This window comes from Sturnus vulgaris, chromosome 2 (assembly GCF_052056855.1).
Source record: "Sturnus vulgaris isolate bStuVul1 chromosome 2, bStuVul1.hap1, whole genome shotgun sequence".
Lineage (NCBI taxonomy): Eukaryota > Metazoa > Chordata > Aves > Passeriformes > Sturnidae > Sturnus > Sturnus vulgaris.
This window is the reverse complement of record NC_142244.1, coordinates 33849078-33867881: the sequence shown is the minus strand read 5'-3', so window position 1 is coordinate 33867881 and position 18804 is coordinate 33849078. Positions and strand designations below refer to the sequence as shown.

The following is an 18804-nucleotide window of genomic DNA, read 5'->3' as shown; positions in this document are numbered from 1 at the left end:
ACTGTGATTCTGTAGTTTAGTATTGTGATTATTTTGCCTTGAACTCTTCTACATGGTGAGCACTGATGTCTCTGAATTCCAGTACCACAATAATTGCATAGGAGCAATGAGAGCACCCCAAAAGCAGCATATCATTCTTCCAAGAGCAAAAGCAGCTGGAATTCATAGTGGTTGGCATTATTTGCCAGACATAGATTAATTGATACTAAAAATCCAAAAGTCTTACTGCTTCGGTTGAACAAACAGCAAGCAGAACTAAACCTTTTCTGTGATTAGAAGATGTGTCTTCTTTATTGTGCTTTCAGGCTACCAGAAGCAGCTCTCATACAAACACCGGGATGGATCCTACAGCTCCTTTGGGTTACGAGATGGAGAAGGGAGTGTATGGTAAGTGATGACACTCTCAGTTCCCCTAGCACAGGATCTTTAGGCTTTGTAAAACAATACAACTATTCAGTGATTCTTATTTTTATAGACTAAATGAATATAGTTCAATTAATTTGAATGCCCTAGTAAAGGAGAAATTAATAACTGGGAAGAGGGCAACAACAGGATGGTGTGATGGTTGGGAGCTGGAGTATGTAATGTTCAACAGGAAACTGAAAGGTCTGGGTTTATTTAGCCTAGAAGCTAATGACTAATGGTAGAAGAAGAAGCTAACGGGACACCTGCATAAACTTTTCTGCTGCCTAGGTGGGGACTGTGGAAATACAGGGTTAGACTCTTGTTGGAGCTGCACAGGGTAAGGACAAGAGTTTGTCCTTACTCAAGTTGCTACAGAGACAACTCCAAGTGGGCATAAAGAATAAAAATCTTCCCCAGGAGAAAGCTACAGCACTGAGACAAATGCCCAGAGAGGATGTGGATATCGCTAGCCCTAGAGACTTTCACATGGCTGGACAAAAACTGAGAAGCCTGACAAAGCTCAGAAGTTGGCCTTAGTTTAAGCAGGTGGTTGAACAGGAGACTTCCCTTCCAACCTGGTTTGTTTTGTAATTCAATTAACTAAGACTAGAAATTGCTAACATCAATCAAACACCATACTTTGTGACTACTCTAAAAGAATGGTTTCAACTCAGTAATGGAGACAGGCCAATTTTTACTATCGGGTTTTATGTATATTATTTATTTCAAACTTAGAAAACACTTTCTTCTTTTATCTCAAACATTATGAAATTCTTTTTATATCCTTTTCTGTGCACATCCTATGCACTGGTAAATGTCCTTGGCCTTGCTCACCCCATACCTGTTTTCTGTTTCTGGATCACCTGCAGGCTCACTGCCTTCGTGTACAAGTCACTGGAGCAAGCCAAGCGCTACATCTACATTGATGACAACGTCCAGTCTCAAACTCTGATCTGGCTGGCAAGCAAGCAGAAGTCAGATGGCTGCTTTGAAACTGCTGGATCACATTTCAACAATGCTTTGAAGGTAACTGAGATAAGTATAGGTGCAAAGTTCCAGTCCTGCCATCTGGATTTATTTGGCTAAGACACAAGCTTAGTCTTCACCACACCCTTAGTCTTCCTAGTACTGTTATCTCGTGTCTCTCCTATGCAAGCAGGGCATGAATCTTATGTGTGCTCTTGATGATGAGGTAAAAACAAGCAGAAGTTTCTGAATTATAAGTCTCAGGTTTTATTTTCCACCACTGCATTGTGTGCTCAGCCACAAGCTATAGTCTGCTTTATTGCACACATACAGAAGTCAAGAAGATGCAGTCAATTACCTTGCCTTTATCCTGTGTGAACTTGATCTTTCTTGTTCCTGTGCACACAGGGAGACAGAAATTACTGCTGATTTCAAATCTAACTGATATATGAACTATTAATTAATTCATATCTTGTTTCTTTCTAGGACATGTGTCCTAACCATTTCTTTGCTTGTTTTTCATTAGGGTGGAGAAGAAGCTGAGTACTCCCTCACAGCCTATGTTGTGGCATCATTGCTGGAGGCTGGACACTCTGCTGCAGTAGGTATTTGGTGCTGTTAGCCCAGTCAGCCATTTGTCAAACTGCACAAGGCACAGTCCTCACATCAGTGTTCTTTTACAATGAGGAACTTGAATACAGATTGTAGGACAGGAATTGATTGTAGACATTTTCAGAACCCTGCAGTCCCCTGCAAGTATTTAATGTGTGTTACAAATCGGTTACATATCCAGTGCCTATGGATTCACTTGAAACATCCCTGAGGAATCCAGCTATTTTAGACAATGATCAGCAAAGTAGGTGTAAAATCCAGACTGAATTTGCCCACTCCATCCAGAGTACACTTTGGAATTTTCTCTGAATTTTCCCAGTCCAAAGTTCAAGTTATCCAAATCTTCAGTCTACCAACTCAATTTATGCATTTAGTGCCAAGTTGTGTTTCCACTTCCCTATGGAAATCTTAATAATGGAAGGAAATGATGAGCTGCTTGTTGTAGTACAAGGCATTGGGAAATGAGAGCCAAGTTCTGTTCTCTGTGATATATTTCCTGCATATCCTTGTGACCTTGTTTTTATGCTGACTTTGTTCTTTATATAATGGGAATGAGGAGAATTTTTCCAGATCTGACAAACATGTTCTAGATGTACTGATTTTTTAACATCCCTCAGACATGGGATGTGGGCCACCATCAAGGTACATGAGCCCAACACGATGAAAACATTGTACAGAATGAAATAGTTCTATAGCAACATGAATTTAGTTTCCAGTATCTCCAAAACCTGGTGCCAGAAGTTTAAGTGGAGCTGCAGAGACCTGACATGGTTAGTAGTGTGCTGGTGATGCCTGAGATGAAGAAGAGTTCACAGAGATGAGGCTAAAAGGCCTGAAGAGTTACCTTGGTAGTTATAGCCAGCAAATGAGCAATATCCATTTGAGAGAGTCTGCTTAATCATGAGGTTTCAATATGCTTTACATAGTTCTGTAAAAATGGTCCACACTTTATTGCTAAAGCAACCGAGAGATAAAGGTTTCACTAGAATAGGGTCATCTCATGAGTCAGGAAAAGAAACAGTGCTCTCTTATTCTGGCCATGCTGCCTCTAAATAAATTCAGAAGTGAGGCAGCATGACTGAAAGGGCATTTTTTTACAGGATACACTCTGTAGGCCCTTAAACATGCCATGGATTATGTATATTTCTAGCATGAAGGGTCAGAGACTGCAGCTTAAACAGTGATGGAGGTATTTAAAAAGTGTTTAAAAAGGAGACACAAATCCAAGTACCTGACACCCTGCTGTGTTTTGCATTACCAGCATCCTGTCATTCGGAGTGGCATGAACTGTTTGGACACTGCATTTAACAGTGGGGTCCACAACCTGTATAACCAGGCCCTCCTTGCCTATGTTTATGGCTTAGCTGGAGGAGAGGAAAGACGCCAGTACTTCCTTGAGCAGCTGGATGGGGCAGCTGTCAGGGCTGGTAAGTGCAGCATGGCCATGGCAGAGCCAGTGCAGCTGATGGAACTGATGCTGGTGATGGCTGATGCTGATGGCTTGTTGTATCTTGTAAGCTGTTCTGAGGCACAGTTTTGTCATGAATGCTCTCCCTTCCCATTTCATGCCTGCTCTGCTACTGAATTTATCCCTAGGAGTTCTTCTTTCTATCTCTTTTCGCTTCACAAAAGTTTGAGCTGTGGCCTGATCTATGAAATTTTGAAATAATTTAGGGGGAGAGAGCATCCCCTGTATGTCTCAGCCCAAGGTACTGAAAGATTGTACCTAATTTTCCAATAAGTTTCTTCTTGTAATGCTGAACAAACTTCCCTTGGCTATGTCATGTGCTCCTGTTTGCAACTGCCTTAGCATCCTTCTATTACACTGCCTTCACTTAAATCCCTCTTTGTCTTATTATTTTTTAATTAATTAATTTAATTTTTAATGAATTTAATCACTTTAATTAATTTAATTAATTAAATGTTTTAATTAATGGTTTTATTAATTCCCTTTCCATCCCTCCTGTTTTCTTTTCCAGCTCGGAAGTAAAACTTACTCAGTTCAGGACACCAAGATCTGAAAAAACTCCTTTTTTCTATGCTTTTTACACCCTACTTCTCTGTTTTCAGGTGGATCTGTTCACTGGCAGAGAGAAAACCAGCCACCAGCAGAACGTTTCCCTGACTTCCATTCCCGTGCCCCTTCTGCTGAGATTGAGATGACCAGCTATGTGCTCCTGGCTCTGCTCAACAGAACCAAACACACTCCAGAAGACTTATCTTATATTTCCCGAATTGTGTACTGGCTCATCAAACAACAGAACCCATATGGTGGCTTTTCCTCCAGCCAGGTAACAACTGGGTGTGGTAAAAAGAAAGTGTCTTGGAGCAGTACAGTCTGCAAGCTGACAAATGACAAATCTTTCTGACTGCATATGGATTTGAATAATACTGGATAACTGGTGCTTGCCTGGTCAAAGGCACACCATGATCTTCATAGTTTTACACATAATTTGGTTTTAAGCAATGAGAATTTACCTGAATTCCAAGTTAGCCATGGACAGCAGTCACTGCTGACACAACACTATCCCAGGTCTTCTGCAACAATTAAAATCTGTTGCTCCAGAGTCACAGAATCCAGAATGGCTCAGGCTGGAAGGGAACACAGAGGGTCATTTGGTCCAACCTCCCTGCTCCAGCAGGGTCATCATAAAGCACTTGGCACAGGATTGTGTCCAGACAGTTCTTGAGTATCTCCAGTGAGGGAGACTCCACAACCTCTCCGGGCACCCTGTTCCAGTGTGTGGTCACTCGTACAGTGAAGCTCTTCCTCATGTTCAGGTGGAACTTCCTGTGCACCAGTTTCTGCCCATTGCCTCTTCTTCTATTGCTTAGCACCAAGGAGAGCCTGGATCCATCCTCTGGACACCCTCCCTTCTGATACTTGTGAGATCCCCTCTCAGTTGTCTCAGTTCTGTCAGCCCTTCCTTGTAAGAGATGCTCCAGTCCCTTAATCATTCTTGTCATGATGCTCCTCTGGACCTGCTCCAGGAGCTCCATGTCTCTGCTGTACTGAGGAGTCCTGACTGGACACAGCACTCCAGATACACCTCCTAGGGCTGAGGGGCAGGATCAACTCCCTCCACCTGCTGCCAAAGCCATTTCTAATGCACCACAGATGGACTTACTGGCCACTAGAGCACACTGGTGGCTCAAGGACAGCTTTTTGTCCACCAGGATGAGTTCTACAAGAACTTGTGTCTTGTCTCCTTGGCTCTTTGCAAAGCCCCCCTGCATTCATGAGTACTGACCAAGCAACAGGGAACTAGGAGCTGTTCTAATCTCACACACCATCTTACACCTGGGTATCTAACTGGGGATCATGTTACTCTTTTCAGGACACTGTGGTTGCTCTCCAAGCTTTAGCCCAGTATGGATATCTCACCTTCTCCAAAAACAGTCTTAATACGGTCGAAGTCCACTTCATGGAGACCCCCAGTAAGAGTTTCCAGGTGAATGACAAGAACCGTTTCCTGCTGCAGCAGACTTCCTTACCCACTATTCCAGGGAGATACAGTGTGGAGGTGAATGGCACTGGCTGTGTCTATGTGCAGGTAAGCAAGCTGGGAACCCAGCACCACCATCTGGGAACTAAGCAGGGGGCTCTGCATTCTTTATTCCTCTCCATATGTCATGCTCTCATTTAAGTCTGTGACCATCTCACACTTTCTATCTCTTTCAGACCACCCTGAGATACAACATCCATTTGCCAAAAAAAGCTGCAGGGTTCTCCCTGTCTGTAAGGACAGCAAATGTGTCTTGCACAGGCAACTTTCCACCAAAGTTTGACCTTGTCCTCTCTGCCAGGTAACTTCCTTTTACTGTCCTATCCCCTTGCAATCACAGTTTGGTAAAGCATCCAAGAAAGGATCTAAGTACAGGTAGTTAACTGCTGCTCTGCAGCTGTAGGAAGAAAAACGGGGTTACTGGGGGCTAAAAATGTCATTCACTGGTCTCCTTTCCATTTGCAGACCAGACTAACAGAACTTTTCTCATTTTAGTTACACAGGAAATCGCAACATCTCCAACATGGCTATTATTGATGTGAAAATGCTCTCAGGATTTGTTCCTGAAGAGTCTTCCCTGAAAAAGGTAAAAAATAGGACCAATATGAATGATAAAGCCTAAAAAAATAGAAAGATGATAAATATAGTCTCTGATTAGCAAATTTGAGCCTATGGAAATACTGCAAAGTCCCTGGGCATAGCCTTCTCTCACATATTCTGTGTTTCCAATTTGTAGCTGTTTATGTGTCAAAGACAAATCCAGTAGCCCAGGACAGCTAAGACTTCATATCCCCAGGTCCAACCAACAGCAAAGTTCAGTGTGTATTCCCAATAACCAGACACACACACACTACACGTATATATCCATATGTACATAATATATGTGCCACACAAATCAGTAGACAGGAACGACAGCACTTTCACAAACACAGCACAAATGGCCTTATCCTGTTCCCTTTTCTGCCCAATCAGATTAAAAGCTCATTTGAGGAAAAGAGAAATAAATAAATACATAAATATACACAAGCACATATATACATGCAAACACACAGTGTGGCTCTTTATGGTAGCTGGCCCCAGGCACTCAGTCTGCCCAGCAGCTGCCTCTGGACCCTTGTTCTGTTGAGTTGCTGGCACCTGGACATGTGCCTCCTTCAAGGCCTGAGCCCCACTTCAGTGCTTGGAACTGAGGTCCCCATCACCCACTTGTAGGCATGGTGAGGGCCTGTATAAGCATTCTTTAACTTGCAGCACATGAGCTGGGGTCCCCTGGTTTCACAGTGAGATACACACAGAGACACGCAGATAAATCTCCACTAGCTGCTCCAGACCAATGTCCCCCTCCAAGACTGTATGGTTTCTCCAGAAATACACTCAAACACCCTGGTCCCTTTGGCAGCTGCCTTGGATCCTCTGGTGTCTCCAACATTTGGGTCAGGTTTATGCCTGTCTCAGTAGCTGGCTGCTATTCCAGTTTATCCCTAGTGACCACATGCTGACATACACACCCCTGCCACTACAAGCCTGAAGTCTGGTGCCTCAGGATGATGGCACTCCAGGCACACTGTCCCTGTGACCTCTGATCCTCTCTTCACTGACTTGCACTCCCTACACACACGTTCCCACAGAATGCAGAGCCTTTCACCCTGGAAAATTGCCAGGAACAGAGATTAATAAGAAGGCAGGAGAGGCTGCGGTGACCAGGTGTGGGACAGACAAGTGTGTCGACCACCAGCCTGTTCATGTGCAACTGGCCTCTTTTATCTCATTCTCCACCCTTTTTCCTTCCAATTGGATTTTATCCCTCTCTTTGCTACTTCTGATTTCTCCCCTGAACTCCCGTAATAACTCTTGAGTGCCAGCATCCCATTCTCAGCCCCACGGTCTCTAGGCAGCATTCCCCTTCAGTCTGCAAGGTGATCCGGGGATATTCTGCTGCTGGCTCACCTGGTGGGTCTGACACTGACAATGGGCTGGTCACTGCCCTGTGGAGCCCCAAGGGGAAGCGGATCAGAGTGCTCCAGTGGCTCTGCTCAGGTTACTGGGGTTTCCCTGAGCTCCTTACTGTCTGTGTGTAACTCTGCAGTCACACAGCCTAACAGAAACTATGTGAGAAATACTTCTGCCATAGTTAAATTCCTTTAATTGGCATTTTGCATTATTATCCCTTTGACAAAGGTTATTTCTTCCTTTACAGTACAGTTTAACAAACAACAAAAAAAGGAGGTTATTGATCCTCCTCCTTTACTATCCAGAAATTTGGTTATGATGGTGACAATTCTGGGGACAACACTGATAAGCACCTATATTAGGTTCCTAATATAATTTAGGTTCACAAAAATAGATGAGTAACCTTCAAGTCATGAGCTGTAATTTTCAAGTAGATAAAAAGAAGAATTAAATTCTTTGTAAAGTCTGCTCATACCTTTGTGTATTTTTAATCATTCAGCATTCAGGCCTGAAATGAATGTATTTTCTTTGGAAGATTTTTTTCTGTTAAGATGCTATTCTGCTTGGCATCCTAGTCCTCTTCATATACACTCAGGGAAAATAGCTGGTTTTTAAAGTTTGCAATATGTTAGGTTTGTATGTTTTGATATTAAAATAATTTTGTTCATATTTTTTCTAAATGTTTTTAAACTTTTATTTAAAGCATATAATGGAGTAGCAACTGAGTCAGCTTGAACTGCAGAAATTAATTATAAATCCTCTTTGAAATAAGAGATTTCTTAGGTCGATGATGAAAGTCAGGAGTATCAAAGCTGACAGGTGGAACTGTTTACCACTGTAACTGGTCTGCACGCATCAGGTTATAAAAACACTCAACTTGCATTTCTTTTTTTGGCGACTAGATGGCGGGGTGGCATAAAGGAGCAGGACAGCCACTTTAAACGCATTTTGCTGTGGAATCTCTAAGTCTCCTTGGCAAGTCCCCCGTGCTAACATTGCTGTATTTTGCTTCATTTAAAGCTTCGGTACGAGAATTCTGTTGTGGATCGTGTAGACATCAAGAAGAACCACATACTCTTCTACCTTCAGAAGGTAAGTTTGGGAGGTTTCTTTTCAGTTTTATTAAACTGGAGGTTTAAAACAGGCTCCCAGATAAATAAAAAAATCTTATTTGTAGCGTATTAACAATACCAATGCCTTAAAGACGTAAAGGTACTTCACTCAATCCAGTATCACAGGAGATAATGGAGATATTGTGATCAAAGTAAATAAAGGGAGAAAAGTAGGGAGGAGATTCTTAGGGGTACTGAAGGTGATTTTAGGTGGGAAAAGGCAAAGAAAGAAACTAACAGCAATTTTCAATTATAGGATGAATGCTGATGTGCTGAAAACCACACTAACAGGGAATTAGGTTGGGGTAATTGGCAATGGAAATAGGAAGAAGAAGAAAGAAAAGAGCACACAATTTTAGCAACAAAACATGTTTAGCAACAGCTTTTAAACAATTATTGGGTTTAACATCAAGTTTACAAAGCTGGAGGGAACTGTACTATGGCACATTGTCACACAGTCTGATTCAGAAATGAATCTGTGCAACCTTAGCCTTAAGGGATAGTTATGAAAAGTTCTGATGCATCATCTTGTCTTGCCGTTTTCAGGTCTCCCCGAAGGAAATCAGCTTCTCCTTTGGTGTGGAGCAAAGCCTGCCTGTCTCAGACATCAAACCAGTACCTGTACATATATATGATTATTATGAAACAGGTAAGTGACCCAGCAGACCTTGGTAAAGCCTGTGAGAGACAAAGCAGAGACAATGGGAGACCCACTTAGCCATTCTGCTGGTTTTGATTGCTAGACTGCAAAGGTTTTGCAGAGCATAAACAGTTCCTGCTCTCCTGTGTGTTTACATTTCTTGCTTCATTTCAACATAAAGCAGTTAAGAAAGTGATACATGAGAGCTTCTTTTTACAAAACACATACAAAAAGACATGTGGTTCCACTTTCTTTCCACAGTTTGGACATGATGGTTAAAATCAGTAACTCAAAGGCAGCAGTGTTCCTGACTTCCCTGCATTCGCTGTTTTTTTTACTCAATATTGTCGTAGTAAGCTGCAGCAAAAAGATCTTCCTTGGTGGAATTTCAATACTTAGGTAGGAATGACAGTCCCACTTAACAAAAGAGGAGTTTAAGTAATTAGAACTAGAAAAATAAGTGCCTGACCACCTTTCTTGAACTGAATCCTAGCAAATTAGCAGCAGCAGTAGTCAGAGAATTGACCCTGGAGTGTATTTTCAGCCACCTGATCCCCATCTTGCATGGTGACAGCAATCTTGTGTCCTGACAAGCATGGTCGGAGTGCATTGGTCTCTGACTATGCACCCTTGTAACTGGGTGCCTTGGCAGTTGGGAGTCTATCCCAAAATTTATCAAAAGTCTTCCATTTTGTAGCATGTTAATGACAGGTGCAGATAGTCTGGGGTCAGAATGATTTCTCGCTCTCATCCAAATGTCTTCTTCCTTTCTTCTTTCCAGATGAATATGCCCTTTCAGAGTACAACACACCCTGCTCCCCATCTTCCAACTGAAATCAGCTGTGTGCCAGAAGAGGTAATGAATCAGAAAGTATCAGGCAAGCAGCTGTAGAATGAGAAGAGGATAAGAGAATTTTTTTTTTTTTTGCTGGGAGCACAATGAAAAGCATGTAGAATAATGAGGAATAAGCAAATCCCATATTGCTGTAGATCAGAATGACCCATTCTGGCCCAAACTTCAAAAAGAACTGGGGTTAATGTGGATTAGAAACTGCAGATAAAGTCCTTTTCCTGGAAAGGGAGATACTGTGCAGTTGTTGACTCTGACCATCCATCTTGTTTTGAAACTTATGGCATATTCCAGTGGGAGATTTGTGTAAAGGTACACTTGAAATGTGTATTCTGGGCCATAGATTCCTCTTAAGAAATCCTTATCTCAGAGAATAATGTGCTGCTGCTGCTTCTCAAGTAGATTTTTCTTGTTTTGGTCTTTCCACTATCCAGCAGGAAAGAAATCTGAAGAAATCTGAAGAAATTACTTTCATCCTCACCTTATTCAGCAATTGAACTGCATCATCTACAGATGAAAGAATTCTAATCACAGGAAGACAACTTTTGTGCAAGTTTTGCCTCTATCCAGAAAGAAATGTTTTCTTCAGATTAGCATCTCATATTTTACTGTTCTTTGTAATAAAACATTCTTATTGGCAATGGTATTTGTCCCAGTCTCCACTCCTTGGTCTATCCAGAGCTGGGTGAACACAGCAGCCCAGGATATGGTGGGAGAGGAGCAGTGCACTGCACATCCTGAGAGCACTGTTCAGGAGGATGTCAGGCTTGCCCAGAGATAGCTCACGTGAAACTAATCCTGCCTCACAGTGCAGGACCCTCTGTGATGGGGAGAAGTCATGACAGAGACCCTCAGGCTCAGTGTAATCCCAGAAAGATGCAAAAGAAATTTGGAAGCTGTGGGAGAACATAAATATTGGTTTGGAAGGACCTGGGGTGGACACCAACTGCATCTTCCTGTTCCAATAAACTAACAGACAGAAACTAACCTGCAGAAGGATGTTCAGCTTGAGAGTGACACTGGGGTCGAGGGAAAAAAAGCACAATTCAGCAATTCAGCAACACCAGGACCCAGGAAAAACCTTGGGAAGCAGCTAGAGAGTTGCTCTAAATGGATGAGGAATTTGACATTGGAACCTAGGCTCTTTGTGAATTCAGATTCTGGCTAATGTGAGCTAAGTGCCTTAACACCCTTGAGAACCTGGCCCTGTGCCCTGACTCTCTCAGCTCTCTAAATACACCACCTGGCATGTGAAAGCATCAGGCACAGAGCAGCTTTTCATGCTGTAGCACTGTGCATGCAGGCGAGCCTGAAGGGGCACGTTGATGCATAAAACAACATTTATGAGCACGTGTGCCACCTATATTTCTGGTTATTCTCTTAGGATGGACAGAAACTTGGGAATGGAGTTCTCAGCTTTTTTCCTCTTGCTTTTTTTTTTTCTTTTTAAGTTGCATATAAGCTTGATTTACTGAGAAACAAGAACAATTTCCTCCCTGACAATTCTGGTGGCATTTCTACCTTGTGAAAAAGACAATGACATTTTTTGAGAAAAAAATATATTGTGAGGTGAGTGGCTTTCAAGTCTTTCAATTCTGCTCAAAACATTGAGTTTCTATCCCCAGCATTTCTCTTCCCATCAGAAGCAGCCCCTGGGCACAACCCTTGACCCAGAAATCACACTGAAAGCAATGTTTTCATGTTTGCATGAGACCTGTGGCGACTTTTGCTACAGACAGACACATGCTGAGAAGTAAGTTATGACTCTGAAGATGTTAAGGGGCCAACTGACCCCAAATTCCCCCTTGCTCTCCCATCCCTGTCAGCAAAAAAGATTGTGAGCTTCAAGAGGGGTCAGTCAGGCTACTTCAATCCACCTTCCTCAGCTGTGTAAACTCAGCCTGCTGCTAACAAAAGCCTTTGTTTAATGCCATTCCAGTGAATGGCCAACTGCAAGCCTGGTCAGATGGAAACTGATATGAAATGCAGATGCTTTCAAAAGCACAGCATTTAAATTTTACTACAAATTTCCAAAACACTAGGCTGAGAGGGAGTGGATGGAACAATGCCAGCAGTACCTAGCAAAATCTGCATTTTACAGCCTTCTTTTACCTCTTTAACTCTTTTAACTGCAGTGCAGCTAGTGACCCTTTGGTTTTTTTTTTTGTCACGGAGCTTGCATCATATGAAGCTGCTGCTTCACAAATTCAGTTTGTTTAACCTCAATGCAAGTCAGATGAAAAGATGTAACAATTGAAAGGAGCTTCAGATACTGAGCTTGTAGGACCATGTGAATCAATCAGAAAATGGCAAGGACCATATCCCATCTCCAAAAATGGCAAATACATTTACAGTGAGTTTTCTTTGATTGCAGTAGTTAGAAAGATGCTCTAAAACTCTAAAATTGCCATGAATCAATCTTCTCTTTCACTTTCAGTGTGCAAAAAGATGCAGTTTCTACAGGACTCGTCTGCCGTAGTCCATGGGAATGTGCCAGGACAGGCACTGGAAATTTTTCCTAGAGATATAAACTGCCAGGACTCTGACACTGTTTTGTGTGTAATAGCAAAACACTTGTGCTATGAGCAACTATGAGTGACACTAGACATGGATGTGATGCTTCAGTCACTCCCTCATTTCCACACAGTGCTCTCCAGCAGGCAGTTTTGCCTAGTGCTGGTCATTTATGGGTCAATAACAATAAAAACCCCTAGTTCTTCAAAAGAGAACAATCAGGACTTTCTCTTATTCCCTGTTTGCCTGAGGCCAGCTTATTTGCCCTGAGACAACTTGGAAACCTCAACTGTTTAGGAAGATAATAAAAGATAATAAAGGCTGACAAGTCTTCATCAAGGATACATCCTCCAGCTTGTTCTGTACAGTGCTCAGCAGTTCGATATATAGCTGCAGAATATATTTTCCCTGGAGACAAAGCAGAAATAGCCTTTATGTGAGAGGAATGAATCAAAAAACTTTTCAGGCATAAGGTCAAGGGTTGAAGGCACAAACAGGCTCTCCCTGGGGGGCGTACTTAAAGTAGTGCAATTAATATATCAGGTAACACAAGAGTATTGTTTTGCTGCCAAGTAGATAATAATAACAGATAAAGGGAGAGAAAGCTGCAGGCTCTGAATGGCATTTGCACGCCTTCCATAATGTGTCTGGAATAAGTTCAATTTCTGGGATGTCGTAGTGGAAAGAAAAATTCTCTGTAACAACAAAAAATGGATTTAGAAGCAAGATGTTGGTCAATGGCAAAAAGATCAAAGTACTCAAAAAAAGACTGAGCCTCCAACATCCAGTGTTATCAGCAGTTGTGAGAGACTCCTAACCCGAAATTCTCTTTCCCATTCAAGTCCTCGCAGTATCATGCCTACACTGAAGACAGACTGCAAAGAAATGAGAAGAGGTAGTCCCTGCTCTAACAGATGTAGGTCTTATGTCTTGCATTCATCTCCTATGATCTCTTGGTTCTGATAACATCATTTTACAGCCTTGAAGTGAGATCCACCCTTCCTTTCTCAGAGCACTCGGATTAGACATAGAGCATTTCCCCAAAAAATATGTCCAAGAAATTTCCTTTGGCCCATAAAGCTGCATCCAAGACACATGTGAAAACATTGCTCCTCTGTAGTTCTCTTCTCACAGACCAACCTGCAGTTCAGACAGATGATTCAAGTCTCTCATGTCAACAGTCTCTGAAACTGCAGGAAAAGGCTTTATGGGTATGATTACCTCAGTAAAACCCTTATAGGATCTGTAGGCTGATGGCTGAATTCCTCAAGGAAAGAAGAACTGTATGACCTTCTCAAGTCAATTCAGAGAAGAAGGGCAACCAGCCAAGGAAGGCTGTTCCACTCAAAACTGATGGAGGGAAGGAGAAGAAAATTAGAGGGACTAATGGGGCCTCAAACACTTACAAATCTGTCATTACAATGCATTTATGAGTCATTTCTTCAGAAAGAAATTAAAGAACAGGCTTTCCATAAAGCAGAGAAAAGCCATTGCTATATGAATGCCTCAGAGAAGCTACTTTTTTCTACATATGCCTGTCACGAGTTGTCACCTGAAATGAAAGCAAATGCTCCTACCTTCAGAGTGCAGAAGATGCAGCTATGAAAAGAGGATGGTTGTGCAGAGCTGTGAAGTAGAAACAAAGGGTTATGGGTTTGATCAGAGGTGAAGAGGTCAGAGAATAGTTTGGGCATCCCTCAGCATGGTAGAGATGGCTGGTCTCAGGCACCTTTCTGGTAGCCAGAAAAGACAATACATGACAACATCATGTGCAGCTTGCATCAGCTCTTGGTACACAAGATGATTCCTCTCTGCCAGTCATGACCTGATTGCTGGCATGGGAGGTTTAGGGGAGAACATGCAGCCAGACTAGTTTTCCCACCTTAACTAGTTACATTTTATGGATTACATGTCAAATATTCCCCATTTGATACTCATTGTTAAATATTTTCTTTTCCCTCCTTAATAAAAACATGATTTTTATTTTCAATTGTGAAGAATGAACTTACTAAGTACCAGAGATTTTTTGAGGGCCTTATTCAGGTATTTTATTGGTGACCTCTTCACATTTGAACTGAACCCTTGATGCTGCCTATAAAGACCACAAAGAAAGGAGGGCTGAAAAACTCTTGTTCCTGGTCTTGCAAGGACAGTAAAACTGCAAAGCACTCCCAAAAGAAATGCAGACTCTTATTAGTCTCACTATAGCAGTATATCTGTGGTTTAGCCTGAAAGCTTCCAGGTAAGCTGTGTATAACTAGGAAAGATAATTTCATTTGTATATCCACTAGTTTTCACTCTGAGGCTTGTGGAGGTGCAGTGACAGTACTCAGATTCCAGTTTCACCCATCTTTCACCAGCATTTGTCATCAAAACTGACAGCAAAGACAGGCTTAATACTTCAGCTCACAGATTTTCCTTCTCAGATCTCAGCCTTTACACATGTGTAGAGAAAGGTCTCAGTTTTGAAAACAAGTTATGGATGATCCATCCACACTCAACAGAGTCACTGATGCCTGGCAACTGACTGACCTTCAACTACCTTCATCTTTTTTATGGCTGCCTTTTCCAGGCATTGTAGACCACCACTGAAATAAACTGCAGTCCTCCTCACCACCACATTTTGTTGAAAAAAATTCCATCACTCATCAAAATCACTGCAACCTGTGACTATTCCACGAGGGATGTATGTATTTTCTCTTATGACCTCACCATCCTTTTAGTTGCTGGAAGACTTTGCCAAGGCTCACATATCTTAGAACAATGAAAGAAATCTTGCATGCTTGACTAGAGACCCTATTGACCAAGCAGAACTTTATCTGTAGTTACCATGTTTCAGCATTGTTCCTCAAACACCTGGGCCAAACCAAGCACTTCGACCTTTACTGTCTAAACATATCGTTCCAATCTAATCTTCTTACAGAGGGTTTTATAGGAAGCAGTCATAGCCAAAATCACAGATTGATTCAGTGCTTTTCAACTCATTTTTGTAGGTGTAATGACCAAGTTTCTTTGTGCTGATCTTCTTCTGAATGCAGCAATTAACCTGTCCACAAGAAAGCTGACAGTGCCTACACCACTAATATATGGTTACAGATCTTGCAGACACATCCAGGCTGGCTTTAGACTGTGTGAGTGAGAAGGAGTACTGGAATTATATGAAATTTTAGCAGCCACAAATGCTTCAAAAACAGGAAAAAACCATGGAGCTCTAGAGAGTGTTGTAATTTTCCTAAAGCCATTTGATGATTCCCACAGGAAAGAAAGGCTCTTTCAGTAACAGTGAGTGAAATTTGAGGTCAAGAAATCACACAGAAAGACACAGAAATTACTGTGACTGAGCAACCTTATATGAAAAAAATTAATTGCCATTGAGTAGTATTACTATAGCTTCTTACAGCAAGACAGATTTTATTTGTAAAGATAATCTTGTACTGGTAGAACATATCTAGTGCCTCAAATAAACCAAATCACAACCATAAAGGCACAATTTTTTGTGTCTATCTATAGCTGCAGCAGGACTGTTTCAGTGGCAGAAAGATAGCTGTACTTAGCTGGTGGGACATGTTTTTACAAAGATAACTAAATCAAATTTAACTAAATCAAAACAGCTCATTCTACTGTTGCCAAGGCTCCCTCTCATTGCTCTCCATTTACAAACACACAGATCTCTTTCTGTGTGCTACAGCTAAGCACAAGTGATTGAGGTCTGAAGTTATGGCTTGGGTAATACTCAAAGTTAGGCTGGCAAAAACCTCCTTTTGAGTCAAGAATGCAAGATAATCTGTCTGTATACAGACATTTCTCTAACATTTCCCAAAACCAAGAACCTCTTCCAGTACCTGAAGCTACAAGAACAATAGAGACTATTTAAAAGCCCCTGTAGTGACAGGACAAAGGAGAATGGATTCAAACTGAAAGAGAGCACATTTAAATTAGATATTAGGAAGAAATTCCTTACTGTAAACTTGGTGAGGCACTGGCACAGGTTGCCCAGAGAAACTGTGGATGCCCCATCCCTGGCAGTGTTCAAGGTCTGACTGGATGAGCTCTGAGCAACCTGGTTTAGTGGAAGGTGCCCCTGCCCACTGCAAAGGGAATTACCTTTAAAGTCCCTTTCAACCCAAACCATTCCATGATTCTATGAAATACAGACCTGGTGATGAAATATCATCTCTCTGACTTCCCCATAGAGCAAACTTCACAAGCTTCTTGAACATATGCAGCTGAGTTTAAAAGAATGGATTTGAAAAGCAAAGATATGCAGTCAGCAAATAATGATAAAAAATCATAAAAATCAAATGACAATGGTTTCATAAATATTTGCCCTGAAAATAACTTTTTTGTTGTTTCCAGTGGAATGTTGTTTGATTTTCCTGTGAAAGACAAGTTATTATATGTTATAGCCAAGAAGATGGGATGACCTCTGTTTTCCTTTGTTGTGATAAGGTTACAGTGACTTTTTTCACCCAGGGGACTTGTTTGGTTGCAAACTTATTAATACAATGGCTTCTCTATTACAGATTATTGCAATTTTTTATTTGTTTATTTCCTACTAGATGCACCTTCTTCATTGTGATTAGTGGAGGTTTTAAACTAGTGCAGTGAATTATCTGGATATAGGATACATGGGTAATCTTGGTCCTTCATTTGGTTACTCTTCAGAAGGTACATGTGCAGAGGAGACGTTGTGACTGGTGCCAGTTCTTGGAGATACAATAGTGCACTTTCTGACCAAAGCCAAATCCCAGCCTATTCTTGGGGCAGAACGCCTGCTCATTGTAACAGTAAGTTATACACAACTACCCTTCTCTACCTCTACACAACCCACTTAACCTTCTGATTAAACATTCAAAAGTAGACTCAGAAAGCTTCTGGACTGTGATGATTATCAAATTGACTTGTTTGGAATGAATACTTCATTATGTTGCAATAAATTCATAACTACCTGAGAAAGCCAAGAAAAACAAGAACCTGCAATAGTGGTCATCTCCTTTTTCCACAATGTCAGCTCAAGTTCAAGCCCTTGTCAGTGAATTTCTCTTCTTGGCAGCTCCTGGTATGGGTATCCCATTGCAGAGAAAATTAAGCCTGATTATTAGGGAAGCTTCTTAACTGTAGAATATGTAGAGATCCTCTGAAACATAAATGACAGTGAGGTGGGCTTTTAGGACAGAACCTCAGTCTGTTGTCTGTGCCCTAAGCATCCACACCATGCCACAGAGAGACCTCTGGGGAACCACCTACTGCTTCCACCATATTCCATTTCCACGTGGTTTGATACTTCTGTGAAAAATTTAAAGGCATGAGGGAAAACATTCCATAGCCACCCTATGTGCCTTATGCTTCTATTGAAGAAAGTTTCACAGACTAGCAAGAAGAGACAGTCATAAAACATACCAGGATATTAGAGAAAGCCATGGTCCCATACATGCCCTTGGACCCATATATCTCTGGCAGCCAAGCAGCCACCCAGTCTTTCACTCAATCCCATTTTCCAGGAAGGATGGCAAAGAAACTGGTGACACTTTGTAAGCACTCTTCAGCAAGAGCCAAAACTCTGGTGAGTTATGAACACTGTTTTAGCCTCAAATGCAAAGCATAGCAGGCTACTGTGGAGAAAGCTGACTTCATGCCAGACAGACTTATAATGGGAAAAAATATTTACAGTTATCAAATAACTGCTTTCCAGCATTGTTTTTCTTGTGGGGAGCAGCCCACTTGAGTGCTTTGTTTTCTCTTCAGAGTACAAAAGAACAAAGGAACTTACTTCTCCCTAATTAAAAACTCCATTAGCTTCCACACAGGTGTGAAAACTGGAAACCTGGGGAACTAATAAATTCCCATAGACCCAGTGGCTGGCTAATTCTGAGCTAAAATGAATCAAACTTCATCAACACTGTCAAGTGCTCAATGGCTAAGGCAGAAGTAATTAAGGCTTTTTAGATCTCTCTCTGTTTATAGCTTCTCTATTTTTCCATTTCGTCAATTTTCAAAATGCCTATGAAGCAAGAGAAAAGAGAGGTCAGTGTATTACTTTAGCCAGAATCTGGTGACAAAGTATAAAAAACTGGTCTACTTCACCCAGACTGTCAGTCCGGTTGGTAAATTCCAAGAAAAATGGGGAAAACCCTCAAATGTTAATCTGGTTTGACAGACTTACTCGTGTTTAGGTCACTTTGTGCTTTTCAGTACTGTGACCAGTCTCTGTGTAAGACCCAAAGCCCTTTTCCTTGAAAACAAGACCAC

General features: G+C 41.6%; 1 protein-coding gene across 1 annotated transcript in view; it reads left to right on the top strand.

Annotated features, from left to right (window-relative positions):
* Positions 1 to 10682, top strand: part of LOC106859832 (ovostatin-like) — a 29167-nt gene extending 18485 nt beyond the window's left edge. The window contains exons 25-36 of the mRNA XM_014887352.2: positions 306 to 387; positions 1275 to 1431; positions 1898 to 1972; positions 3245 to 3410; positions 4054 to 4274; positions 5322 to 5537; positions 5666 to 5790; positions 5985 to 6075; positions 8460 to 8531; positions 9098 to 9200; positions 9973 to 10047; positions 10476 to 10682. Coding sequence (XP_014742838.2) covers positions 306 to 387; positions 1275 to 1431; positions 1898 to 1972; positions 3245 to 3410; positions 4054 to 4274; positions 5322 to 5537; positions 5666 to 5790; positions 5985 to 6075; positions 8460 to 8531; positions 9098 to 9200; positions 9973 to 10025 — 1361 coding nt within the window. The 3' untranslated portion in view covers positions 10026 to 10047; positions 10476 to 10682. The remainder of the gene's footprint in view (positions 1 to 305; positions 388 to 1274; positions 1432 to 1897; positions 1973 to 3244; positions 3411 to 4053; positions 4275 to 5321; positions 5538 to 5665; positions 5791 to 5984; positions 6076 to 8459; positions 8532 to 9097; positions 9201 to 9972; positions 10048 to 10475) is intronic.
* Positions 10683 to 18804: the final 8122 nt, after the last annotated feature.